Here is a 27,481-nt window from a genome sequence, read left to right as displayed (position 1 = left end):
TAACAATATTTCAGTCTTAACACTGGTGAAAAAAGAAATACACACTCAAATAGAATTTGTCTTTTTTAAATGTGATCACTTGTAGAAAAGAAAACAAAATCTATACTATCTGACTCACTGGAAAAGAAAATCTGTGTAACAAAAAGAAAACAAAAGACACAGCAAAGTAGCATTAAAAAGGGAAAAAGCAGACCAGGAACAGTGGCTCACACCTGTAATCCCAGCACTTTGAGAAGCTGAGGTGGGAGGATCCCTTGAGGCCAGGAGTTCAAGACCAGCCTGGGCAATATAGTGACACCTTGTCTTTACAAAAATTTACAAAATGAAAAAATTAAGTGATCTGCATAACTGTGGTCCCAGCTACTTGGGAGCTGAGGTAGGAGGATTGCTTGAGCCTGGAATGTCAAGGCTGCAGTGAGCCATGGTTGCACCACTGAACTCCAGCCTGGGCAACAGAGCTAGACCATATCAAAAAAAAAGAAAAAAAAGAAAGAAAAGAAGAGGCCAGACGTGGTGGCTCACGCCTGTAGTCCCAGCTACTCGGGAGGCTAAGGCACAAGAATCGCTTAAAACCGGGAGGCCGAGGTTGCAGTGAGCCAAGATCACGCCACTATACTCCAGCCTGGGCGACACAGCGAGATTCTGTCTCATTCATAAATAAATAAATAAATAAATAAAAGGAAAATCATATCACAAATAAGAATGATGTAAGTTGGATAACTTATCTAATCAAAAATAAAAGTTTTCCAGAAAGGCTGTCAATACATGCTGTCTCCTAGAGTACATTTATAGCAATATTATTCAGATAGCTTTCAAGAAGGAAAAAAGTAGACAAAGGCATATCATGCAAATGCAAGCACAAATAAATCAAGAAGACAATATTACTTTCAACATATAATTCAAGGCAAAGGTATTAAACAGGCTAAAACAAGCCATTTGTTACTAGTGAAAGAATCTATAATAAAGATATCAGTCATGAACATAAAAATCATATCAAAATGTGTGAAACAAACCAATAAGAATTTCTAAGAGGAACAGAAAATGGCGATCCATGTTAAAAATAAACAAAAACCAGAAGTACTGAATAATTCTATTAATAAAGTTGACTTAATAGTAGATCTTACTCCCCTTACAGACAAACACTCTACCTTATTATCTAGCACCTACTGAAATTACCAAACTTGGTCAAATGCTAAGACCCAAGAAAATGTCAATAAATACTCCAAAACATACCAAAATGTAATAAAACTAGAAAATAACAACACAGTATAAATGTTACAAAGAAAAAATCTACCACTGTATAAAATGCTTATAATTAATTATTCAAAGGGAAAATCACAATAGTAATTATATAATGCTTTGAAAGTAAGGGTAAAGAGAATACTTATTAAAATATAAATAATTATTCTGTCAAACAGAAAATCAGAATAGCAATTATACCATGCCTTGAAACATGTATCAATGCCTAAAGAATTCTGCCAAAGCTCAAATCTGCAAGAAAGAAACATTAAAGACTTTTACTATCAAACAGAAAAGAATGGAAATAAGTTGAATTTTGTTATGCATTCAGCTCAAGAATTTAGAAACAGAACAATATAACCAATTTAACAGAAATATGGGCTGTGCACTGTGACTCACACTTATAATCCCAGTACTTGGGGAGGCGGAGGCAGGCATATCAACTGAGCCCAGAAGTCCAAGACCAGCCTGGGCAACATGGCGAAACCCTGTCTCTACAAAAAATACAAAAATTTGCCAGGCATAGTGGTGCATGTTTGTAGTCCCAGCTACTTGGGAGGCTGAGGTGGTAGGATCACTTGAGCCCAGGAGGTCAAGGTTGCAGTGAGCCATGATTGCACCACTGCATTCCAACCTGGGTGACAGAGCTGGGTGTCTCAAAAAAAAAAAAAAAAAAAGAGAGAGAGAGAGAGAGAAACATGGAGAAGGAAAAATAAAAACAAGAGGAGAAATTAGTGAGTTTGAAAAAGAAAAACAATTTCAAAACCCAAGAGTTCATTCCTTGGGGAAAAAAAAATAGTAATAAAATACACAACCCAAACCAATCAACCTCTAAAAAGAGAAAGAGAACCGAACTTAGGAGTCAGAATAACCCGGGATTATATAACCTATAGACCCAGAGGAGATGAAAGCAAATATTCCATCTGACATTCTGCCAATATGGGTAATATATCAACCAAATATATATTTTTTAGAAAAATACAAAAATTGACTCAAGAAAATGTCAGAAACATAAACAGACCCAAAATCATGAAAGAAATTGACAAAGTTGTCAAAGAATCATCCCCTTAAAGGGGTGCAACTTCAATGATCTTTTGAGAAAACGTTCAATTTTAAAGGAAGGGAATAATTCCAATGTGACATAAACTATTCCAGAGGGAAAAACAATGGAAAACTTCCCAGTTCATTTTAAGGAAAATAGCGTAACTCCGATAATGAAATCAGAACAGAATGTCCAGGATCTGGAGGAAAAGAATGACAAGTCTTTATAATAGTGCATAAGTAAACAGAAGACTTGAGTACACACTGAGTAAATGTGGAAACATACCTTGCTCCCAGTTAGGATGGCTCAATATAAATCCTAATTCTCTCTAGATTAACTTGCAAATATAATCCAATTCCCTTTAGTCCAGAGACATTAAATAACTCAGCCATGATCAGCCAACTCTTCACTACAGACATAAGAGGCAAAACCAGATCTGCCTGACTCCAAAGACCATGTTTTTCCCAAGGGGAAGGAACTTGAACAGGTAATTGGATATTAGTAAAAACAGCTGATGCCAAACAGCAACCTGTCATCCTCACTGAATAGTGACCGGTGAGTGATGATCTTTTAAAGACATTTCCCTATAGTAGTTTACTAATAATTTTGTAAGGCTTCTCTGATTAGTTACCATATTAATTTTATAATATCTTTGCCTACATATTATTTACTTGCAAAGAATTAATTTTGTTTTATTTATATACAAATATGAAGAGACCTAATTTGTATAATCTCATAGTTGGTTTTATATTGTTAAGATTGGCAGACTTTTTCAACTATTTCTGCTGAATCTATGTCACTTCCCAGCTACTCGGGTTAAGGTACAGTTTAAGTGGGATAGCAAACAGCTAATTAAGAACTTTCTCAACTCCCCCAAAATAATAAATGACATTGGCCAGCTGTGGTGGTTCACACCTATAATCCCAGCACTTTGGGAGGCTGAGGTGGGCAGATCACTTGAGGTCAGGAGTTTGAGATCAGCCTGGCCAATATGGTGAAACCCAGTCTCTACTAAAAACACAAAAAATAGCCAGGCATCGTAGTGGGTGCCTGTAATCCCAGATCCTCAGAAGGCTAAGGCAGGAGAATCGCTTGAACCTAGGAAGCAGAGATTGCAGTGAGTCAAGATAGCACCACTGCACTCCAGCCTGGGCGACACAGCAAGACTCCATCTCAGAAAATAAATAAATAAATGACATCAATTACTTCTCAAGGTTTGTCTACAGGGTTTTTTGTTTGTTTGTTTTCTGAGACAGGGTCTTGCCCTGTCACCCAGGTTGGAGTGCAGTGGCATGATCAGAGCTCACTGCAGCCTTGAACTCCTGGGTTCAAGTGATCCTCTTGCCTCAGCCACCTGAGTAACTGGGACTATAGGCATGCACCATCACACCAGGCTAAATGTTCTTTCTTTCTTTTTTTTTTTTTTGGTAGACATGGGGGTCTCACTGTGTTGCTCAGGTTGACCTCAAACACCTGGCTTCAAGCAATCCTCCTCAGCCTCCCAAAGTGCAGGGATTACAGGCATGAGCCACTGTGCCCCACCTGTCTACAAAGTATTTAATTAGTCCTCATACCTCATAACCAGAGTTTTTTTTTTTTTTTTTTTACTTACTGTAATTGTCACAGTGTTTTTAAAAACCCATGTGACAATTATGTACAATGAGGTTTATTTCTACTTCTTAAAGCTCCTTCCCTCCACTCCTTTTTTCAGCTAACACCTACCCTCCCGCACCCTAGGGGTGCCCCTGCTTCCACCTCCCCACTCTCAACTTGATCCCCTTAAAGCTGCTGGGTCAGCCTCCCTGGCACCTCCTCTTTCACACGCAAGAGCAAGAAATGACTCTTGGTTTTTTTTTTTGGTTTTTTTTTTTTTTTTTTTTGAGACAGTCTTGCCTGTTGCCTAGGCAGGAGTGCAGTGGCACTATCTCGGCTCACTCACTGCAACCTCTGCCCCCTGGGTTCAAGTGATTCCTGTGCCTCAGCCTCCCAAGTTGCTGGTCCTGCAGGCGTGCGCCACCACACCCAGCTAAGTTTTTCTGTTTCTAGTAGAGATATGGTTTTGCCATGTTGGCCACGCTGGTCTGGAACTCCTGACCTCAAGTGATCCGCCTGCTTCAGCCTCCCACACTGCTGGGATTATAGGCATGAGCCACCACACCTGGCCAGAAATGACTTTTGAGTTTACTGCCAAAGATAAGCCACATGGCTACCCTCTGTTGCCTTGGGTATTTGAGAGTGGACTGATCATCACCTAATGTTCTCCTTTTAAATGCCTTTTTATTACTTGCCACCACTCCCTGAGGGCTCAGCTGAGAAAAAATACCCCAGAGCCCATTCAGCCTGGTACCAAGAGGATACGGATCTCTCGACCTCCTCTAGTTCTATGGCTGGAGTAACTACGTCTGAGTATAAATCTCAGAAAGCAAATAGGAGCTGTCCGGCCCAGCTGATTCTGCAGCATACTTCCCCACATTCTGTGCTTAGCGTTTTCTAGGAGGAAATGAGGCTTCGCCTCCACCTACCAGCTGTCTGGAAACCAATGACGGCTGGCACAGAGCGCCTGGGAGGTGCTGTGGAGATGTTCACCGTGTAGTTGGTGCCTGGGTACAGGGCTAGGCATACTTCTGGGGTCCTGCTGTCTGTGGTCAAGTTGACTGTCTCCTCATGAACTGATTCCATAGGGTCTAACTGTTGTCCTTTTACGGATATCTTTGAGAGGAAAAGACAAGAGAACCCCCTATGACTCCAGTCAAAACAATCCAGAATTTGTGGTGCTGGAGCCCATTCTCCTACTATTCCATTTTATACTGCGCTGCTCAGCCAGGGAGCATTCGTAAGGTACATCTCTGCTGCCAGGTATCTGCTGATAAAGTCTGATCAGCCCGGTGAATATTAAACCCCTAGAAGAGACATAAATGACGAATCTCCCTAGGAAGTGCTCTCCTGCACACGAATGATCAAATGGAGACAACTGCAACCTGAGGACCATTGGCTGCACTCTGTCACCAAGTCAGCAGACGTTCCCGGGCTTGCTCTGGGGGTGTGAAATACAAGCGCTTGGAAACAAGCAATCGTGAGGATGCCAAATATAAACGCATCCCCCACACACGCACCCTGCTGAATGACAAACATGTTAAACACAAAATGCAAAATAACGAAATAATACAGATATCTTCAAAAATTCCGTCCGCTCTTTTTAAATGACAGTGGGATCGGAAAGCAGTTAGATTGAGGCCAGGCGCGGTGGCTCATGCCTATAATCCCAGCACTCTGGGAGGCCGAGGTAGGTGGATCACCTGAAGTCAGAAGTTCGAGACCAGCCTGGCCAACATGGTGAAACCCCATCTCTACTGAAAATACAAAAAATTAGCCAAGCATGGTGGTGCACACCTGTAATACCAGCTACTTAGGAGGCTCAGGCAGGAGAATCACTTGCACCCAGGAGGCTGAGGTTGCAGTGAGCCAAGATCCCACCACTGCACTCCAGCCTGGGCAACAGAGTGAGACTGTCTCAAAAAAAAAAAAAAAAAAAAAAAAAAAGAAGCAGCATTTAGATTGAAAAGCTCTCACGGAGGCAAGTCCCTCTGACTCATATTCCCATGGGTGACGTGTCTGTCCTAGCAGGAAGAAGTGGATCATTTTACTTACCACATATGCGATCTTGGGGTTTATTCTTCCTGAGTTTATTTGCCATCTCACACAGGTATCATTAAACACTGATACATCATCAATTTTTGTCAGAATTTCTAAAAGAGAAAAAGGCAGTCAACTCACAAAAATGCATCAATGGGCTTTAGGAAAATTCTGAGGGAGATCAGTCTATCTGCTCAGCTGGTATCTCTACTGGTCACCATTCATCCTCAGAGGCCGACACTGAGTCAGGCAATGCAAGCTCTCCCAAGCCAATCACCCAACTTCTCTTCATCAGGAATGAGCATGGCCCATTACCCGACTTAGAGGGAAAGGAAAGATTCCTGCTTGGGTATAGGTCAGAATTCCAACCTGTGATTCACTTGACAGGCCACTGATGCCACTGGCATTCCACTCGGGTAGAATGGAACGAGGCCCAGAACTGGGTCCTGAGTGAGACCTTCCCTGCAATTGCACAGGTGAGACCTGCTTCCACCTTTCTCTTCCCAGCAGGATGGTGGGAAACTCCTTCAAGTTACTGCTATCCCAAGGGGGAAAATGACATGTCTCACCACACAGGACCACGCCTCAGAAACAGGTTGGGGCAAACTAAAGAAATTCTCCACAAGGTTCCTAGGTACTTCTGGCACTCCTGTAACTGAAGCTATTTAATCTGCTTCTATCAGGAGGCCACGGATTCCTCTGGGTTGTTCTGCTTCTTTTAAATATTCTGCATGTATTCCAGGTAATGAATTTAGCAATGTGGGAAACCATATGAAGGCCTTGGTTCCCCGAGGCAACATAGTTTTCAACAGTCCCAGTTAACCCTCAAGTGGTTGTTGAGACAGGAAGAAGGAAAGGGGATCTAGCTTTTTATTTCTTTGAAATCAAATTCCCAGCCGGGTGCAGTGGCTCACACCTGTAATCCCAGCACTTTGGGAGGTCAAAGTTGGCAGATTACCTGAGCTCAGAAGTTTGAGACCAACCTGGACAACATAGTGAAACCCCATCTCTACTAAAAATACAAAACTTAGCGAGGTGTGGTGGCACGTGCCTGTAATCTCAACTACTTGCAAGGCTGAGGCAGGAGAATGGCTTGAACCTGAGGTTGCAGTAAGCTGAGATTGCACCACTGCACTCCAGCCTGGGTGACAGAGCAAAACTCCATCTCAAAAATAGTAAAATAAAATAAAATAAACTCCCTACACACAAGTAATCTACTTGCAAATGATATGATCTTATATATATCTATATATAAAACTCTAAGGAATCCACACCAAAACAAGTATTAGAGCTGAGAAAGGAGGTCAGCGAGGTTGCGGAATACAATGCCAATGTACAAAAACCTATTGTATTTCCATACACTAGCAATGAGCAGTCCAAAGATGAAATGAAGAAAACGATTTCATTTACAATACTATCAAAAACAAACAGGCCTGGCGCAATGGCTCACACCTGTAATCCCAGCACTTTGGGAGGCCAAGGCAGGTTGGTCACCTGAGGTCAGGAGTTCGAGACCAGCCTGGCTAACATGGCGAAATCCCGTCTCTACTAAAAATACAAAAATTAGCCGGGCGCACTGGCGCATGCCTGTAGTCCCAGCTACTTGGGAGGCTGAGGCAGGAGAATCACTTGAACCCGGGAAGCAGAGGTTGCAGTGAGCCAAGAACGTGCCACTGCACTCCAGCTTGGGTGACAGAGTGAGACTCCATCTCAAAAACAAAAACAAAAACAAACAAACAAAATTCCCGCAGACAGAAGCTATCATACAATTATTCCTGGAGAAAGTTATCCTCATGTCACCAAAACTGGATATTCCACAGCCCCAGTTCAAGCCTTCCCATTGAAGCAAACACCTCTTAAGAACTCCTCAACCTCTCTCAGCTTCCCCTGCTCCTTGTCCCATCCCTGCATGGGTTTTGACAACATGACCACGTCTTGCCTCCTATTCTGGGGCTTCCCTGCTGTGGCACCCACACCCCAGCACATGCCATCTGGAAGTGCAGGGGAGTTAAAATCCCATGGGGACAGGAGCTGATAGAGAAATCCTTCCTCCTTTCTTTTCTCTGAAGGGCTGTCCAACAAAGACTTAGTTTCTTCAGCGTCTAAGGACACTGTCACACAGATGGGGTAATGCCCGCCCTCTGTGGAGACCAGTACAATCAGGCATCGTACGCTGACTCTCCTTCTTTCCCTGCTTTACTGCCCTTGGTTCCCATTCCTGATGCCTGGGATTTGATTCTCTACTGCATAATAAATATAAACCCAATGAAAGGCTCCCATCTAAGAAGAGCGAGAAAGCTAATTCTCCATCTCAGAAAAGACTCTCCACAACTCAGCTCCTGTTTCTCCCTTCTGGTAAATCTCTTCGCAGTCTCCAAGTGCAAAAGGAAGCCTGTACCTTAGGTACCTGGAGGGCCAACCCTCTTCTCCTGTACTCAGAACCAATGCTAGCTTTGGATCGACCCAGATCTATTGATCTCTCTGCCCAAATAAGAGTTTATATCTTTACTAAATCATCCCTTCGGGAACAATGCCTAGATTCTGTGTCCCACATGACCTGGTCTTGGGTAAGCCCAGGTCATTTATTAGCAAGCGAAAATCAATGGAGGCAGAGAGGGGAAAACAGGCAAACTCCTGCTGAGATACCAGAAAGGCCACCCACGGCTGTCTGTAGCATTCCTGAATCTCCATATTAGTATTTCTCCCTAGAACACACACAAATTGAAATCAAATAAATACTCCAATTGTGAGCCAGGTGGGTACGGTGGCTCACGCCTGTAATCCTAGCACTTCGGGAGGCTGAGACAGGCATATCACTTGAGGTCAGGAGTTTGAGACCAGCCTGGGCAACATGGTGAAACCCTGTGTCTACTAAAAATACAAAAAATTAGCCAGGCGTGGTGGTACACACCTGTAATTCCAACTACTTGGGAAACTGAGGCACAAGAATTACTTGAACCCAGGAGGCAGAGGTTGCAGTGAGCCAAGATTATGCCACTGCACTGCAGCCCGGGCAACAGAATGAGACTCCATTGCAAAAAAAAAAAAAAAGAAAGAAAGAAAGAAAAGAGAGAAAAAAAGAAAAGAAATACTCCAATTATGAGCATGGGTACCCTAAGAGACACAATGACCTTATCAGTTCACCCCCTTGGGTAGCATAAAGATGATGTTGGTACTACTCTTTTATCAGCCTGAACAAGCCCCAGATATTTCTGGCCTCTACCCTCTTTGCTGCCCTTCAAAGCCCCAGAGCTCTTGGCATCTCTGCTCACTCACACATGCCTTTGATACTAACTCACCACCTGGTCCAGAAAGAAAAGGCACCAGCCCAGCCCTCATCTTCTCTCTGAGTTGCCAGCAAAGCGAATTTCCTTCTTACTCTCAGTTCCTTTGTCATCCAAGCAGAGATTAGAAAGGCGTTTTCTTTCTTGTCCTTCCTTCTTGCTCATTCACTATGACAACTGTAAATGGCATCTCAAAGATGCCATCTGCCTCCAGCCTGTGCCATGCTCTCTGCACAGATGGGACCCAGATCCAATTATAGGGGTGTCAGATATTTCATCCCAGGGAGCAGTTTAACAAAGTTTGGTTGCTTTTCCCTCCAGGTGCCTACAAATTAGTTGGAAAGACTCCTTTATAAATGAATCAGATATTCAACATCTACATTAATGCTGCCCTTTGAATGGAGACTATATGCCCTCATTCCAATAGTGCTGATAACTGAAAACATTTCTGGAAGTGTTCTTTGGAGCTGTCCCAGAGCTCTTTCATTCCCTGCTCACTACTAACTGAATGGCTATCAAATGCCAAGCATCCTGCCACTCCAGGCACTGGGCTGTGACGATGTTATCTGCTGACTATGTAGGGAAAAAGTACTCTTAAAAGTCGTGTATCTGTTAATGGTAGTTGAAGGGATGGTTACAGGTGAGATATGCTGGTAGGGCAGAGACAGTGAATGGCCCAACGGCAGAACACTGGGAAACACTGAAACTCGGGGGGTACCAGAGGAAAAAGGCAATGCAGAAGAGAGGCAGGAGGCTGGCAGAGTGACTGATGTCTAGGAAGGAAAGGAAGAACTTGAAAGAGTGTCTCTCAGCCTTCCAAGGCCAGGCACAGTAGCTGACACCTGTAATCTCAGCACTTTGAGAGGCCGAGGCGGGAAGATTACTTGAGGCCAGGAATTCGAGACCAGCCTGGCCAACATGGCGAAAACACATCTCTACTAAAAATATAGAAATTAGCCAGGTGTGGTGGTACACACCTGTAATCCCAGCTACTCGGGAGGCCGAGGCACGAGAATCGCTTGAATCTGGGAGGCGGAGGTTGCAGTGAGCTGAGAGTGTGCCACTGCACTCCAGCCTGGGTGATACAACAAGACTCTGTCCCTAAAAATTAAAAATAAAAATAATTTCTTTAAGAAAATTATCAGCCTTCCTTCCCACCAGTCCCCCACAGCCTCCTCATTCCCTAGCCAAGAAGGGCCTGGAGCAGTTCAAGGCAGTGGGCGCAAACTCCATCTCCCTCTCTTCTCTCACATGGCCCTTCTCCCCTGATGGACTGCCCACAACATCAGGATTAGATCTGAGGTTTGATTTTGGGTAGAGGTGGGAAGAGCAGGCCCTTGTCCTGTCTAGTTGTAGAAAACAGAGACCTCTCTGGCTTAAAAGAAGGAGGCCCACATAGCATCCAGCTGAACTCTCATTGGATTTGGGGAAAGAAAGCCTCAGTGGGTGATAAAGTAAGTGCCTTTGTTTTGCTTTACTCTGTGTGTGTGTGTGTGTGTGTGTGTGTGTGTGTGTGTGTGTCTGTGTCTGTGTGTGTGTGTGTATACACATACATATATATATAATGTTATGTATATATAGATAGGTATAGATATATATAATGTTACATATTTTGATATTTTGTTAGCATCTAGTATTTCTGTATGTGGTACTTATTACATTAACTAAATATGTAAGTCATTATATAATGACTACCTCTCCTGAATGTAACTTTACAATGGCAAAGACCATGTTTCTCTCTCTATCCTCAGGTCCTAGTATAGTGCCTTAAATATAGATATTAAAAAATATGTATTATTTGGTTGACTAGTTGAATGGATGGATAAATGATCCACAATGCTAAATGTTGTGGAAAGGTTGAGAAGGATGAGAGCTGAAACTGGAACATGAAGTTGGCAGTTAGGTGGTCATCAGTGACCTTGGTGAGATGCTACAGTGAAGTGGGGGTGTTCGATACCTGGTTTCCCCCCAGTAGGCTGAGAAGAGCATAGGAGGGGAGGGAACAAGACAGTGAGCCCAGACTACTCTTTCAGAAGTCCCACTGTGCAAGGACAGGGGTTGGTCTAGTGTACTCCCTTGGTTTACAATTTTATATCCTTTTTCTATATTTCTGGAAACAGCAAAAGGTCATACAGAATAAATCCAGGTGACCCAAACAGATGGTCAAGCGAGCTCAGTATCATTTCTAGTCAAAACAGCATCCGATTTCAAAAGGAATGTAACTGATCTTCTAATACGGCTCATAAACTGCCTTCCAAGGCAAACACATGATGATAATGGCAGCACCACAGAAATCAGGGTATGGCTTCCCACAGTGGCTACTTGAATAAATGTATGTTTGGCTATAAAAGTTTTAATGTGTTTCCTTTCTTTCTTTGAAGTCTTAGATTCACATAAAATAAGTAGAAGTAGCATGGCTTAGAGTACGTTAGTGTAAAATATATTGCACACTTTGGGATGATTTTTGGTGGCACACAAATACTTTTTTTTTTTTTTTTGGAGACGGAGTCTTGCACTGTCACCTAGGATGGAGTGCAGTGGCGTGTTCTCAGCTCACTACAACCTCTGCCTCCTGAGTTCAAGCAATCCTCTGGCCTCAGCCTCCCAAGTAACTGGGACTACAGGCACGTGCCACCACACCCAGCTAATTTTTGTATCTTTAGTAGAGGCAGGATCTCACCGTGTTGGCCAGGCTGGTCTCAAACTCCTAACCTCAGGTGATCCACCCCCCTCGGCCTCCCAAAGTGCAGGGATTACAGGCGTGAGCCACCACACCCGGCCAGGAATACATTTTTATCTGTTCGCTATGTATCGGTTTTTGTGTATATCAGAAAAATACACCTACTTTATCAGACTCATGAGATCACATATATCGTCCTTAATAAATTTGAATTATAAGTCTAAGGTTATGTTGTTTAAGGAAACATTCTAAGTAAATAATACTCTTATTATAGCAAACATTGTGTCAGGGTGGTATACAAATAATTCAAGCTTGGAAGACACTGACGTAGGAGAAAGAATGTGGGCTTTCTGGGCTTACAGGCCTCAGTTCAAATCCTGGCTCTCCCATTTGCTAATTATTGAGTGACCAGTAACAGTCACTTAACCTTTATGAGTCTCAGATTACTCATCTCTGAAATGAAAATAACAAAGCTGACTTCAAAAGGGTTTTAAGAGGATGAAATGAAATCGAGCATTCAGGTCCCTGGTTGAGCCCTGGGTATGTACATTCATGCTCAGCCAGCAGGAGCTATAATGCTTGATGGTCCAAACCTCATTCACATATTCCAATACATCTGACCATGTGGCTATTTATGGAAATGTATCCATTTATTCCGGCTGACCTTTCTGTTCCATCTGAAATGTGTATGGCTGCAAGTGAGCACCCAGTGGCCGGAGAAGAGGGTCACCAGCCAAACAGAAGGGACAGAGGCTAACAGTGTCCTGCAGGCATCTGAGCAGTGCCCAGAGCAGTTTAGGGGCACAGAAAGGATCCCAGCGATAAACAGCCTCTGTTCCAGCAGAGATGTTACCCTTCAGAGAGCGTGGAGTGAGTGAGCGTCAGCCTTATAATCATTAACCCAGATTCTAAACATGAAAAGCCAAATGGCCTGTGCAGAATGGAAGCCAGGGAAAGTCTTATCAAGAATGAATCAGTCTCTTTGATCTTGAGGTAAACTGACTCATTAACATCGAGCTTCCACCTGGGGTTTTTCCAGACACTAAAGTGATTGCCTAATTCCCAGCTGTCTGGAGTTTCCAGTCCAAACTGGCCTTGCAGGGGGTGGGAAAAAAGAGTCCCACCATCTTGATAGAGCTCACAGCTCATTAAAAGCACATACAGATTTGTGCTACTAATCCAAAAGACTAGTCAAAAATATTTTTAAAGGTAATTAAAAACAACCCAGGTAAAGATAAATTATTCTACCCAGTTTGGAACTAAACATAGAAGTCCAGGAAGATAAACAGTGAAAACAGGACAGAGGTAGGAGGCATTCAGAGAGAAGCATTAAAGTAGAAAAAGATGAGAGGGGAAGCCAAAAGTGAATATTAAGAAAGGGAAATATAAAATACACACAGGCAGGAGGATGGCTTGAGGCTAGCAGTTTGAGACCAACCTGGGCAACATAGTGAGACCCCCGTCTCCATAAAAAAAATTTTTTTAAACTTAGCCACGCATGGTGGGTCATGTCTGTGGTCCCAGCTGCTTGGGAGGCTGAGGCAGAAGGATAGCTTGAGCCCAGGAGTTTGTGGCTGTGGTTAGCTGTAATTACTGCACTTCAACCCGGGTGACAGAGTGAGACTCCATCTCCAACAACAACAACAACAACAACAACAAATACACAGAGACAGTTGGGATGAGGGGAGTGAAGAAATAGGTAAAAAGTGAAAAACAGGGAAAAGAAAAAAGAAGAGGGGTAGCTGAGGAAGAGCCATGGTAATCAGCAACTCTTACTACATTTCCAGAAGCCTCTCCTACCTACCCACCCAGAGATCATCTGCACTGCACCATGAATTAATCATCATGTAAATCATCTCCTTTATCTGCGGAAATTGAATTTAGCTGCCAATCCTGATTGAGGGCATAAAGGCCTCCTCACAGAAAGATCACAGCTCTCAGGGAAAATGCCTTTTCTTTCCTTAAATCAAAGCTCGCATAAACCCATGGAAACAGCTGCAGCTGGAGCCACAGACTTTGTGAAAGGTAGCAGGCTGAGGATGGTAATTATAATTAGCAGTTACATAACATGTTTGTTCTTCAAAGTGCTCTACAAGCATCAGCTAATTAATAGCTTACTATGCCCCATGCAGATCCACTGGTTTTTCATGCGGTGACTAATTCTTATACCCCCATTGACTGCTGAATGGTGGAGGCAGAGCAGCTTGAGCAATGAAGCAAATGGCTGAGGCTCAGAAGCTATACCCAGCTCTTACCAAGTGACTCCAGCAGTTGCTCTGTGTCGGGAATACTTCCCCAAAACGTTGAATTCAGCATTCCAGGAGGCAACTACCTCACTTCCTCCAAATAACTGTTGGAGGTGCTTTTGCAAATGCCATGATAGGTTGGAGTGACCATCAGTCTAGTCCAGCGTAGCATTAGCTCCAATTATTAAGACTGGAACCCTAGAGTCTTTGGTATCAGTTACACGTTTAACCTTGCTCCTCTGTGCGGGCTGGGCAAGGCAATGAGACCTCTCTAAGAGAAGACTGCATTATATCTCTGGGTTCTCATCCAGCTCTACCCTTCTTTGTTTTTCCGATGGCAGTCTCTGGCCTACCTCCTCTTGAATTTTGATGGAGATAACCAAATGTAGGAATTGCATGGCACACACAGGGCCTCAACGGCAGAGCTGAGCTTTCCATCTATTCCAAGAATGCTTTACTCAAGGATTTCAGAGATCCAGGAACACCTTGTTACTTGTAAAACATTATGTGTGTATGTGTATGTGCATATCTTTGGGGAAAAGGTCTGTTTCCCCTGTTTCACTGTAAATTCCAAGAGGGTCATGCCGACAAAGTACCTGACATATAGTGCATGCTAAATAGATATCTATTGAGTGAATGGACAGATTTCCTCAAATTCCCATCCCCAACATAATTATGAACCATTGCCTATGGACAAATAATCCTCAGGGGCCTACATGTCTTGTTTGCTCTGGCTAGACTTTCCAATGGAAAATATTGGTGAGCAAGACCACAATTCTGCTGCTAGTCAAAGCAGAGATCCAGATCAAAGCTCCTGGAGATTTCACTCTTCAGAGACCTGTCTTCAGAGCCAAGCAAGTCAACAGCCAGAAATATATTCCCAGGGACTGTGTGACAACCATTTGTCATACCTTCTGATCAACCATCCCAAATGGTAAGAATCATTGCCTTTTCTCACCTTGTCCCTCGGAGGCAGAGGTGTGAAATGAATCATGTAGAAGCACATGCTTCTGATTCATGAGAAGAGCTTCACGTGAGGCTAACAACTTTAGGAAAAAGACTAACCATGTGCATGGTGTTTTCAGTTTTCTAAAATGTGCCCCACAGATTATCTTATTTGATTCCTTTTCAACACTCTTTGAAGTAAGAAAAACAGATTTTATTTCCTTCTTTTATAGATGAGGAAACTGAGGCTCAGAATGCCTCACCTAATGACACACGGCTAATATATGGCATTGATAGAATATGAACTGAAGTCTCAAAACTCCTTTTTTTATTGAGACAGAGTCTCACTCTATTCCCCAGGCTAGAGTGCAGGGATGTGATCTTGGCTCACAACTGTCTCCTGGGTTCAAACAATTCTCCTGCGTCAGCCACCCGAGCAGTGGGGGCTACAGGTGTGCACCGCCACACCTGGCAAATTTTTAATTTTTTGTAGAGATGAGGTCTCACTATGTCTTCCAGGCTGGTCTTGAACTCCAGGGGTCAAGCAATTCTCCTGCCTTGGCCTCTCAAAGTGCTGGGATTACAGGTGTGAGCCACTGCACCCAGCTAATTTTTGTATTTTTAGTAGACATGGGGTTTTGCCATGTTGGCCAGGCTGGTCTTGAACTCCTGACCTCAAGTGATCTACCTGCCTCAGCCTCCCAAACTGCAGAGATTACAGGCGTGAGCCACTGCACCAGGCCTCAAAACTCGTTTTCACCAGCAATTCCACTTCTGTGTATATATCCAAAAGAATTGAAAACAGGGTCTCAAAGAGATATTTGTACACACATTTCAAGCATTATTCATCATAGCCGAAAGATGGAACATACCCAAGTGTCCATCAACAGACGAATGGATAAACAAAATATGGGATACTCATATAATGGACTATTAGCCTTAAGAAGAAAGGAAATGTTGCCACATGTTACAACATGGATGTATCTTAAAGACATTATGCTTAGTGAAATAAGCCAGTCTCAAATGGACAAGTACCATATGAGATACCTACAGTAGTCAAATTCACAAGAGACAGAAAGTAGAAGGGTGACATTCCAGGGGCTGTGGGGAGGGGCAAATGGGGAGTTGTTGTTTAATGGGTATAACGTTTCAGTTTTGCAAGATGAAAAAGTTCTGGAGATTGGTTGTGCAACAACATGAGTATACGTAAACAAACACTACTGAACTGCACACTTAAAAATAGTTCAGATGGTGTCTTCATCAGTTTCATGTTGCTATAAAGGAATACCTGAGACCAGGTAATTTATAAAGAAAGAGGTTTATCTGGCTCATGGTTCTGCAGGCTGTACAGGAAGCATGGCACCAGCATCTGCTTCTGGTGAGGGCCTTGGGAAGTTGATGATCATGGCAGAAGGTGAAGAGGGAGCAGGCATGTCAAACGGCAAGAGAGGGAGCCAAAGAGAGAGAAGAAGGTGCCAGGCTCCTTTTAACAGCGAGCTCTCATGTGAACTAAGAGCAAGAATTCATCACCAAGGGGAGGACACAAAGCCATTCCTGAGTGATCTGGCCCCATGACCCAAACACTTCCCACCAGGCCCCACCTCCAACACTGAAGACCACATTTTGGCATGAGATATGGAGGAGACAAACATCCAAACTATATTAGATGGTAAGCCAGGCATGGTGGCTCACACCTGTAATCCCAGCACTTTGGGAGGCCTAAGCAGGCAGATTGCTTGAGGCCTGGAGTTCGAGACCAGCCTGGGCAACATGATGAAACCCTGTCTCTACTTAAAATACAAAAATTAGCCAGACATGGTGGCAGACACCTGTAATCCCAGGTACTCGGGAGGCTGAGGCACGAGAATCACTTGATCACTGTAACCCGGGAGGCGGAGGCTGCAGTGAGCTGAGATCGCGCCAGTGCACTCCAGCCTGGGTGACAAAGCAAGACTCCATTTCAAAAAAAAAGAAATGAAACTATATTAGATGATAAATTTTATGTTTTATGTGTGTTAACACAATAAACATTTAAAAACTATTTTTCATCGTAACACCTTTTCTCTGAAAAACGGTCAACAGGTGTTAAGTTAGGAGTGTGCCCCTCTGAGAAAATGGTTCATGGAGAAAAACGTCTCAGCCAGTCAGCAGAGGGGACAGGAATCACAGTGATTTAAGGTGAGTCTCAAAAGATGGATGCATAACATTTTCCATCCAACTTATTTTTCCAATCCACCCTCTAAATCTTCAAGATTTAGCTGACAAATCTAAAGCCAGGTGCACAACCAGGTAAAGAGCAGAGCTGGATGCAGTATGTGGAGTGAAGCAGCAATCAGACAGTTTTAGGCCCTCGGCTCCCACTGGCTGTTTTGTTCCTGGGTAGCAGGAGCCCAGAAGAACAGAATCTGTACCTGTGCATGTTAAAGTGCTTTCTCTCCAGGTGCCTTTCTCTGTGCAAACAGAAGTGATCTTTCCTCCAGGGCTCTCAAAGCCCTCTTGACAGACATAGCGAGCCACACCGCCCAGCCTGGAGCTGTGATTTCCTACCAAGATAGCGTGCCGCATTTCTGGAGGGTTGCCACAGTTGATCTCTGCAATGGGAACCAACACAGCACTGGTTATAAGCCCTGACTTCCAACCCTACAATTCATATCTTTAAAATAAATATTTAATAGCGATAGAGGCCACTCAAACAGGAAAAGAGAAAACACTAACCCCATCAAATAATCCAATATAAGTATGTCTGAATTTAATAAAATTTCTAAACATGCACACATAGAGAATAGTCAAATTATGAGATTACTTACTTATAAAGAATTCACTGATCTATGAAATAATATATCTTAGCATTCTTTTAAATATTACAGTTCTCTGGTACATTTTACTATGCATCTTCAGATCATCAACCCCAGAGTAGATGATAATGCAATTGTAGCAATTATTGCCAATTGATTGCTAAATAGAATATATTCAAAATCTCTGAACTTTTTAAAGCAAATTAATGGAGAAAGTATTTATCTCCCAAAGATTCAACTTATATGCACCTTTCAAAGAAAAAAATCAGTTGCACAGGAGGAGATAAACCTGGAATTATAAAATTGATATGAAATTTTTTTCCCTACAACTGACTACTAAAAGACAATTAAATATTTACAAAGAACTATCTAAAGGTAAAAGATTATGACATGACCATTCTAGACCCAGTCAAACTACACTTCACTTAAGAGCCCAAGAAAGTCATTTTTAGATATTTCAGAATTTTTAAAAATCAACCCATGTATCTTTTCTGGGAAAAAAAAATTAAAAAGATGAATCAGAACAAATATCGTAAGAATAAGGGCAGCACAGACAGGTTTTAGAAAAAACACCAAGAAACAATGAAATCAGCAAGATGTATGGATGTCTCCATAATCACTTAAATGTGACTGTAGAGCTTGACATAACTATTAGTAAAGGATTCTAGAACTAAACGTTGAACAATGTAAAATAATAATAAAAATAAAATTTTACATTATTTCAATAAAACCAGAGCAGTGAGTTGAAGGGAGGAAGTAAAGCGTACTAATGTTTCATATCACATGATAGTGCTCATGGATACAACATTATTCAAGAAAGTATAATAAATATAAAATAAGATGGCTGTAATAATTTCAAATGTCACCAATAGTCTCAGTTATACCTAAACACAGAAAGAAAAAAAAAATCTGTTATTCTATAGTAAGAGAAAAAAAAAAAGAAAACAAGGCATTCATTCTGATTTGTGATTTTCTCCCCAATCTGTAGAAAGTCAAGAAAATTAAGCCCTCCTGACATCCAGCCTTTTTAAACAGAAGTCCTTTTATTGAGATAACAGCATTCAAACTAGAGAAAATCATATAATCTGTTCCCATATCCCCACCAGCCATCCTTGCTCTTAGAAATAGATGGCTTCTTTTAAATGAGCCTCTGATACAGAATGTGTGGATTTAATGGAATTGCACTCTTTTCCATTCCATTGTGGATGCTTGGTCTGTTGCAGGACCCCAGAGTTATTTCTAGGAGGGAGGTTTCCCAGAGCAGGATCTCATCTAATTTCCAACCCTGTCTACCTCTCATGTCCCAGGTTTGCCCACAGAGCTTTGGTTCCCTTTTCATGCATATTCACCAGACACAAGACTCTTTGGCCCTCATCATGTTTTCCCAGCATCAAACCTTTAGATGTATTTAATGGCCCAAGACATTCCAAGAATGAATATATTTGTGTGTACACAAGCAACCAACCAAAGAGATGGTTAATGTTTCATAAGACTGCCTAGTCACATTGTTGACATCTGAAACATCTTCTAATTTAAGACAGAGTTCAGTTACAGCAGGAAGTAGAGGGGCCATCGCTAAGGAGGTTGGAGGTATAGGTTCGTGTACACTGAAGGTGGAAGGTTAAAGTGCTCAGTGGAGAAGTCTGGGAGGGAACCCAGCGCAAGTCATTGGGTTAGGGGAGAAGCACAAACACAAAAGGGATAAAAGCACAAAAGATAACTAGATTGGCTTCCATCTTGGATGTGACCAAGAATAATGGAAGGCATGATGACTTTGGTTGGGACTGCAAGATTTTTTTTAAAAATTAATACCAAATATTACCCAATTGATAAGAAATCAATAACTTGTTATCTAAGGATTAAGGCTCAAAGGCTCAGGTGGATGACCCATTAGGAAGCAGCTTGGACCTGTGGCTCTGTGAGTTCCCCATTAACAGAGCTATTCAAGTTGGACAGTCCCTCAGCAAGAGACATTTAGAGAGGATTCCAGCATGGCTTGGATTAAATGCATGGTTGTAACAGCTACACATCTGAATCCCCTTGGAAGCTTTAGAAAAACGCACGTACTGGAGTCCCACACCCACCCGGAGATAACTCTTCTGATTCAGTAGTACTGAATTGGGTTCTTGGTATCCAAATTTCTACAAAGCTCCAAATTTGATTTTGGTGCACACCCTCAGCTGAGAATCTGAATGAAATCCTGGCTACCATTTGTCATCATATGCATTCCAACAGATCCTAAATATAAAGCATTACTATTCACAATACCCATCCATGTTAAGGGTTATTTTCCCCACTGTACAGGCGAAGACAGCTCAAAATGATTGAATGATACGTTCAAAGTTACACAGGCAATTATGGGATGGCCAGGAGTTGAAGGCATGTCAGTTGTATTCTTTTCCCTACACCCACAGCTTCTCGAAAGTTGGCTGGGCATGGTGGCTCACACCTGTAATCCCAGCACTTTGGGAGGCTGAGGCAGGCAGATCACTTGAGACCAGGAGTTTGAGACCAGCCTGGCCAACATGGCAAAACCTCATCTCTACCAAAAATACAAAAATTACCCGGGCGTGGTGGCATGTGTGCCTGTAATCTCAGCTACTCAGGAGACTGAGGCACAAGAATCAGTTGAACCCAGGAGGCAGAGGTTGCAGTGAGCTGAGATCGTGCTACTGCACTCCAGCCTGGCCAACAGAGTGAGACTCCATCTCAAAAAGAAAAAGAAAAATGTTGTTCCAACTCTGCCCAGGCTGGAGTGCAGTGGCGCCATCACAGTTCACCGCAGCCTTGACCTCCGGGGCTCAAGAAATCCTCCCACCTCAGCCTCCCAAGGAGTTGGGACCACAGGCATGTACCACCATGCCCAGCTAATTTTTCAGTTTTTTGTAGAGACAGGGTCTCTCTATATTGCCCAGGCTGGTCTCGTACTCTCAGACCCAAGCGATCTTACAGGCCTCAGCTTCAAAAAACGTTTTTTTGTTTGTTTTTTGTTTTTGTTTTTGTTTGTTTGTTTGTTTGTTTGTTTTGAGACAGTCTCACTCTGTTGCCCAGGCTGGAGTGCAGTGGCATGATCCCAGCTCATTGCAACCTCTGCCTCCCGAATTCAAGTGATTCTCATGCCTCAACCTCCCAAGTAGCTGGGACTACAGGCATGCGCCACCACGCCCAGCTAATTTTTTGTAGTTTTAGTAGAGATGGGGTTTCGCCATGTTGCCCAGGCTAGTCTTGAACTCCTGAGCTCAAGCGATCCACCTGCCTCAGCCTCCCAAAATACTAGGATTACAGGTATAAGCCACCATGCACGGCCTACAGTTTTGTTTTTTTTTTTTAGATGAAGTCTCACTCTGTCACCCAGGCTGGAGTGCAGTGGTGCAATCTTAGTTCACTGCAACCTCCGTCTCCTGGGTTCAAGCAATTCTCCTGCCTCAGCCTCCTGAGTAGCTGGGATTACAGGTGCCTGCAACCATACCCAGCTAATTTAGTATTTTTAGAAGAGACAAGAGTTTCATCATGTTGGCCAGGTTAATCTCAAACTCCTGACCTCAAGTGATCCTCCCAGAAAAACTTTTTAAATAGAGTAGTAGTCAGAATGATTTGAACTCTCTGAAGAAATAACACATACATTAGGACCTGAAGGATGGCAATGAGCAAGCCACGTTTGGGACCGAAGGAAGAATATTTCAATCAAATGAAAGCACCAATGCAAAGACCCTCAGGTAAGAAAGCTCTTGGTGGGTTCCAAAAAGGGAAAAGCAACCTGTGTGGCAGGAGCCTAGTTAGTGAGAGGGAGACCAGCATGAGATGAAGGTGGAGAAAAAAGCAGAGCCAAACCACACAGGGCCTTATAAATCTTGGGCTTTATTTTAAAAGCAGTGGAAGCTCTTGTTGGGTTTTAAGTATGGGAATGAAAAATCTGATTTAGGTTTTTAAAAGACCACTTCGGCTGTTAGGTAGAGAAAGGTTGGGAGAAGAATAGGAATAAAAAAAGAGACATCAGCCAGGGTCTACAGCAGTAGTTCAACCGAGAGATGGACTTCTTGGATGGAAATGGAAGGAAGAGATGGATTTGCGATGTATTCTGGAAGCAGAACTGAATGCTCGTGGTGATAGTTTGGATGTGAGGGTGAGAAGCGGGGTGGAATCAAGACTATTACCTAGAGACTATTACTTAGAGATACAGGAAGTATAGAGTATTATCTATTCTTTCTGCTGTTTCAGGATTCTTGTTTTGTTTTGAGACAGGGCCTTACTCCTGTCGCCAAGACTGGAGTGCAGTGGCACAATCACAGCTCACTGCAGCTTCGACCTCCTGGGCTCAAGTGCTCCTCCCAGCTCAACCTCCCAAGTAGCTGGGACCTCACACGTGCACCACCACATATGGCTAATTTTTGTATTTTTTGTAAATATGGGGTTTCACCATGTTGCCCAGGCTGGCCTCAAACTCCTGGGCTCATGAAATCTGCCCACTTCGCCCTCCCAAAGTGCTGGGATTACAGGCGTGAGCCATCACTCAGCCGAGTATTATCTATTCTTATACAAGTATTATCTATACTGTTCATATGACCTTTATTTCATGCCTCGCAGATTTAGTGTCTTTTTATGAATACATATCTATCTTCCCAAATATATGGACAGTTCCTCAAGGACAGAGTTTTTGTCTTATAATTCTTGTACCTCCGCTAGGCCCGCTTAAAAATATATGTTTTACACCATTGTTCATTGATAGCTTGCTACTACTTTATCACAGTTCAAGATGCAATAAATGCTGCTGTGATATGCCACCAGCCCCTCAGGAAGAAACCAGACATCACTAGATCCTACATCCAAATAACAGGACAGACATTACTTCCATATTTATTATCCAACACAGGTAATTCACATGCACCAAACACCAAGTACATGAGAGCTGAGAAAAAGCCCCACAAAAACCAGTATCAATCTTGTGGCAGGAAATTATAAGGAAGTTATTCAGGCCTCAATAATTTTAATAATAATAGCATTCAGCCAGGCATGGTGGCTCACGCCTGTAATCCCAACACTTTCAGAGGCCAAGGCAGGAGGATTGCTTCAGCCCAGGAGTTCAAGACCAGCCTGGCAAACAGGCTGAAACCCCATCTCTACTAAAAATATAAAAATCAGTCAGGGGTGGTGGCGCATGCTTGTAATCCCAGCTATCTGGGAGGCTGAGGAAGGAGGATCGCTCAAACCTGGGAGGCAGAGGTTACAGTGAGCCAAGATTGCACCACTGCACTCCAGCTTGGGCAATAGAGTGAGGCTCCATCTCAGAAATTAAAGAAGGATAGGAGAGGGGAGGGGAGGGGAGGGGAGAAGAGAGGGAAAGGAGAGGGAGAGGGAGAAGAGAGGGAGGAGAGAGGGAAAGGAGAAGGAAAGGAGAAGGAAGGAAAAGAAAGAAAAGGAAGGAAGGAAAGAAAAAGGAAGAAAAGAAAGAAAAGGGAAAGGAAAGGAAAAGAAAGGAAGAAGGGAGGAAGGAAGGAAGGAAGGAAGGAAGGAAGGAAGGAAGGAAGGAAGGAAGGAAGGAAGGGGAAGGAAGGAAAGAGAAGGAAGGAAAGAGAAGGAAGGAAGGAAAGGTAGGAAAGGAAAGGGAAGGGAAGGGAAGAAAGAGAGAGAAAGAGAGAGAAAGAGAGAGAATATAGTATTCATTGAAATACTCCCAAACACAAGGTAGTCTACTGGATACACACTACCTTATTTATTCCAACAGAAAATCCTACAAAGTAGTCAGGCGAGGTGGCTTATGCCTGTAATCCTAGCACTTTGGGAAGCTGAGGAGGGCGGATCACTCTGAGCTCAGGAATTCAAGATTAGCCTGGGCAACATGGCAAAACCCCATCTCTACAAAAAAATTTTAAAAATAAAAATAAAAATACAATAACTAGCCAGGCATTGGTGGCTCGTGCCTGTAGTCCCAGCTACTCGGGAGGCTGAGGTGGGAGAATCACTTGAGCCCAGGAGGTGGAAGCTGCAGTGAGCCAAGATCGCACTACTGCACTCCAACCTAAGTGACAGAGACCCTGTCCCGAAGAAACAAAACCAAAAAAGAAAATCCTCCAAGGTAGGTGGGGTTTTCTCATACAGTTCACAGATAGGAAGATGGAGGCCCTAAGAGCTTACGTCACATTCAAAGTCACACCACTCGTAAAAGAGCTGATATTCAAACTGTGGTTTGTGTGACCTCAAAGTCCAGGTCCAGTAAATCTGGGCAGCTTCACCGCAACGGGCTCCACCTAGGCCCTGACCCGGTTCTTTAACCTTACAGGTTGGCTAAAACCTAAGGAGAAAAGGTTGCCTGAATAAGCATTCAAGTCAGTCTGGAAGGGTTCGATGACAACGCCTCCTGCCCAATCTTGTCTCCAAGAACTTTCCAAGAGCAAGAGAGCTGCTGGAAACAGGTGTCTCTCTGCAGCTCTGTGACTCCCCGAAACCTTCTTGGGCCTGATGTTTAACCCTATGTATGACATTAGAGTCTGGCCTGGGGCTTGCCTAGAACATGACCCCGTCACAGATATTCCCAACTACTGCCACTTCTGCTCAGACCAAATGGCATCCAAGAAAGTAGGTAGTTCCTACTAAGAAACACTCAAAAATCAATCCAACAGAGGCCACAGTGGGAAATAAAAATATAATCCTATTTCATACATTAAAAGACCCCGAAACTCGTACTATCACAAGGAAATAAACATTTAAAAGCAGTTTATACTCCCAAGGAAGAAAAAATAAGCAGCACAAATTTGCATTGCATATGCATAGGGACATTCATTAAAGCACATGTTTCTCTGGCTAATTACGTTATTAAGTAACAACATTTGCATCTGCATCAGAAATACAGTCAACTAATTATGAGCATGGCTGGGAATTTTCCCTTACTCTCCCATTGTCTGTGATTTTATTCAAATAATGAGCTTCAAAACAGGGCTCCCGGGGGAGTGGGGGAGAATGTGTTGTGCTGGTTTCAAGGGCCAAATTTATAATATAACTTATATCTCATATCTTGAAGATAAAAATGTTTATCCACAGGGCCAGCTTTCATATTCTACCAAGGAAATAGTCCAGAAGGAAATTTCTTTGATGAAAGGTACAGGCAACTTACGGCATCTAATCAACAACTGACTGTATCACAAATGTCACCCATATTGGCTGCTGTTTATTATACACATCAGCACAATAACATAGATTGATGACAGAAAGAATCTAGTAATATAAAGGCTCCATCTAAGACTGTTTAGAGATCAATAAATAACAAGCTGAGAAAGAAAAAAAGTGACCAAAAATGCCAATAAATTCAGGCAGACATTTTGCCACCTGCCAGGGGAATGAATGATGGACCCATTCCACTTACTGATACTGACCCCAAAATAAAATCTCCCCAGAAAAATAAGCAAGTGCTATATGTAAAGCTTTGCAAAAGAGCAGAAGCAAGTGCTAAAAACTGAAGAAAATCACATTCGAGTCAGTTTTCATCTTTACCCAACAATAACAGAAATAAGTCTCTAGCGTGCCTTGGAATCCGATCAGAAGGCTAGCACATCAACTGGAAATTAGTGGAATGTGGTAGGTTGTAAGGGCCTGAACAGTCCAGGCAGATTAACACCAGGGTCTGCACAATGCTTACGTTCCAAATCAGATAATTCAGCGTGATACCTACAGTTTCTTCATTTGTTTCATCTGTGAAAGTGTTCTCTCCCCCACTAAATGGTAACCTCTTTCTGGGCTGTGCATATACCTTGTATTTTTAAATATCCTCTGCAGTCCTTTGAATTATAAACATTATTTTAAACATTAATCTTTGTGACGTTCCTATGTAAGTAACATGGTCTAAGGAATCTTCAACAAAGTTTCATGCATCTTGCAGCATGTCTGCATATAACCATGAATTTGACTGTTGAGGTTGGCCCCTCATTCCAGGATCCCTTGGGCACTAAATTACACATATCATTCATGATGGAGGTTGGAATCTAATGTCTCAATATCTAGCAAGTTGAACTTAGAAAATGTTATACAGCAGAAAGAACAAGGCTGGGCGCAGTAGCTCACTCCTATAATCCTAGTACTTTGGAAGGCCAAGGCATGAGGATCACTTGAGCCCAGCAGTTCAAGACCAGCCTGGGCAACATGTTAAGACACTGTTTCTTAAAAAAGGAAAAAAAAAAGAAAAAAATTTATGTTAATTAGCCAAGCATGGTGACCCATGCCTGTAGTCCCAGCTACTCGGGAGACAGAGGCAGGAAGATCCCTTAGGCCCAAGAATTTGAGGGTGCACTGAGCCATGATTGCACCACCACACTCCATCCTGGGCAACACAACTGAGACCTCATGTCTGAAAAAAAAAAAAAAACAAAGCCAGGGGCATTGCATTACCAGACTTCAAACTACACTACAAGTCTACAGTAACCAAAATAGCATGGTACTGGTACAAAAACAGACACATAGGCCAAGAGGCCAATGGAACAAAATAGAGAACCCAGAAATGAAGCCACATCTTCCACAAAAATGTCAACAATAACAAGCAATGGGGAAAGGACTCCCTGTGCAATAAATGGTGCTAGGCTAGCTGGCTGGCCATATGCAGAAGAATGAAACTGGACCCCTACTTTTCACCATATATAAAAATAAATTCAAGATGGATTAAAGATCTAAATATAAGACCACAAACTGTAAGAATGCTGGAAGAAAAACTACAAAACACCATTCTGGACATCAGCCTTGGGAAATAGTTTATTATTAAGTCCTCAATAGGAATTGGAACAAAAACAAAAGTTGACAAGTGGGACCTAATTAAACTAAGGAGCCTGTACAGCAAAACAAACTATCAACAGAGGAAATTTATAGCCTACAGAACGGGATAAAATATTCACAACCTGTGCATCTGACAAAGGTCTAATATCCAGAATCTATAAGGAACTTAAACAATTCAACAAGCAAACAACAAATAACTCCATTAAAAAGTGGGCAAAAGACATGAACAGACGTGTCTCAAAAGAAGACACACAAGCGATCAAGAAACATATGAAAAAATGCTCCACATCACTTATCATCAGAGAAATGCAAATCAAAACCACAATGAGATTCCATCTCACACCAGTCAGAATGGCTATCATTAAAAAGTCAAAAAACAACAGATGCTGGTAAGGCTACAGAGAAAAGGGAATGGTTATATGCTGTCGGTGGGAATGTAAATTCATTCAGTCACTGTGAGAAATCTCCAAAGTCCTTTCCAAAGAGCTTAAAACAGAACTACCATTCAACCCAGCAATCCCATTACTGGGTATATATCCAAAAGAAAATAAATCATTCAATCAAAAGGATGCATGTACTTGTATGTTAATCGCTGTACTATTCACAATAGCAAAGACATGGAATCAACCTAGATGCCCATCAATGGTGGATTGGATAAAGAAAATGTGGTACATGTACACCATGGAATACTACACAACCATAAAAAAAAATCATGTCCTTTGCAGCAACATAGGTTCAGCTGGAGGCCACTTCTAATATCCTAAGCATATTAAGGCAGGAACAGAAAATTCTAATATTCTAAGCATATTAATGCATGAACAGACAATCAAATACCACATGTTCTCTCATATAAGTGGGAGCTA

At 42.6% G+C, this 27,481-nt stretch overlaps 1 protein-coding gene across 7 annotated transcripts in view; it reads right to left on the bottom strand.

Moving 5' to 3' along the window:
- The window catches only part of SUSD1 (sushi domain containing 1), a 136,528-nt gene that overhangs the window by 68,318 nt on the left and 40,729 nt on the right, over positions 1-27,481 (bottom strand). For all 7 annotated transcript variants that reach the window (XM_050762024.1, XM_050762022.1, XM_050762023.1 and 4 more), the window contains exons 6-8: positions 17,481-17,660; positions 5,930-6,027; positions 4,804-4,990 (exon numbers count right to left, since the gene is read on the bottom strand). In XM_050762024.1, coding sequence (XP_050617981.1) covers positions 4,804-4,990; positions 5,930-6,027; positions 17,481-17,660 — 465 coding nt within the window. The remainder of the gene's footprint in view (positions 1-4,803; positions 4,991-5,929; positions 6,028-17,480; positions 17,661-27,481) is intronic.

Source organism: Macaca thibetana, chromosome 15 (assembly GCF_024542745.1).
Source record: "Macaca thibetana thibetana isolate TM-01 chromosome 15, ASM2454274v1, whole genome shotgun sequence".
Taxonomy (NCBI): domain Eukaryota; kingdom Metazoa; phylum Chordata; class Mammalia; order Primates; family Cercopithecidae; genus Macaca; species Macaca thibetana.
The sequence above is the reverse complement of the archived record's forward strand: the minus strand, read 5'-3'. Positions and strand labels throughout refer to the sequence as shown.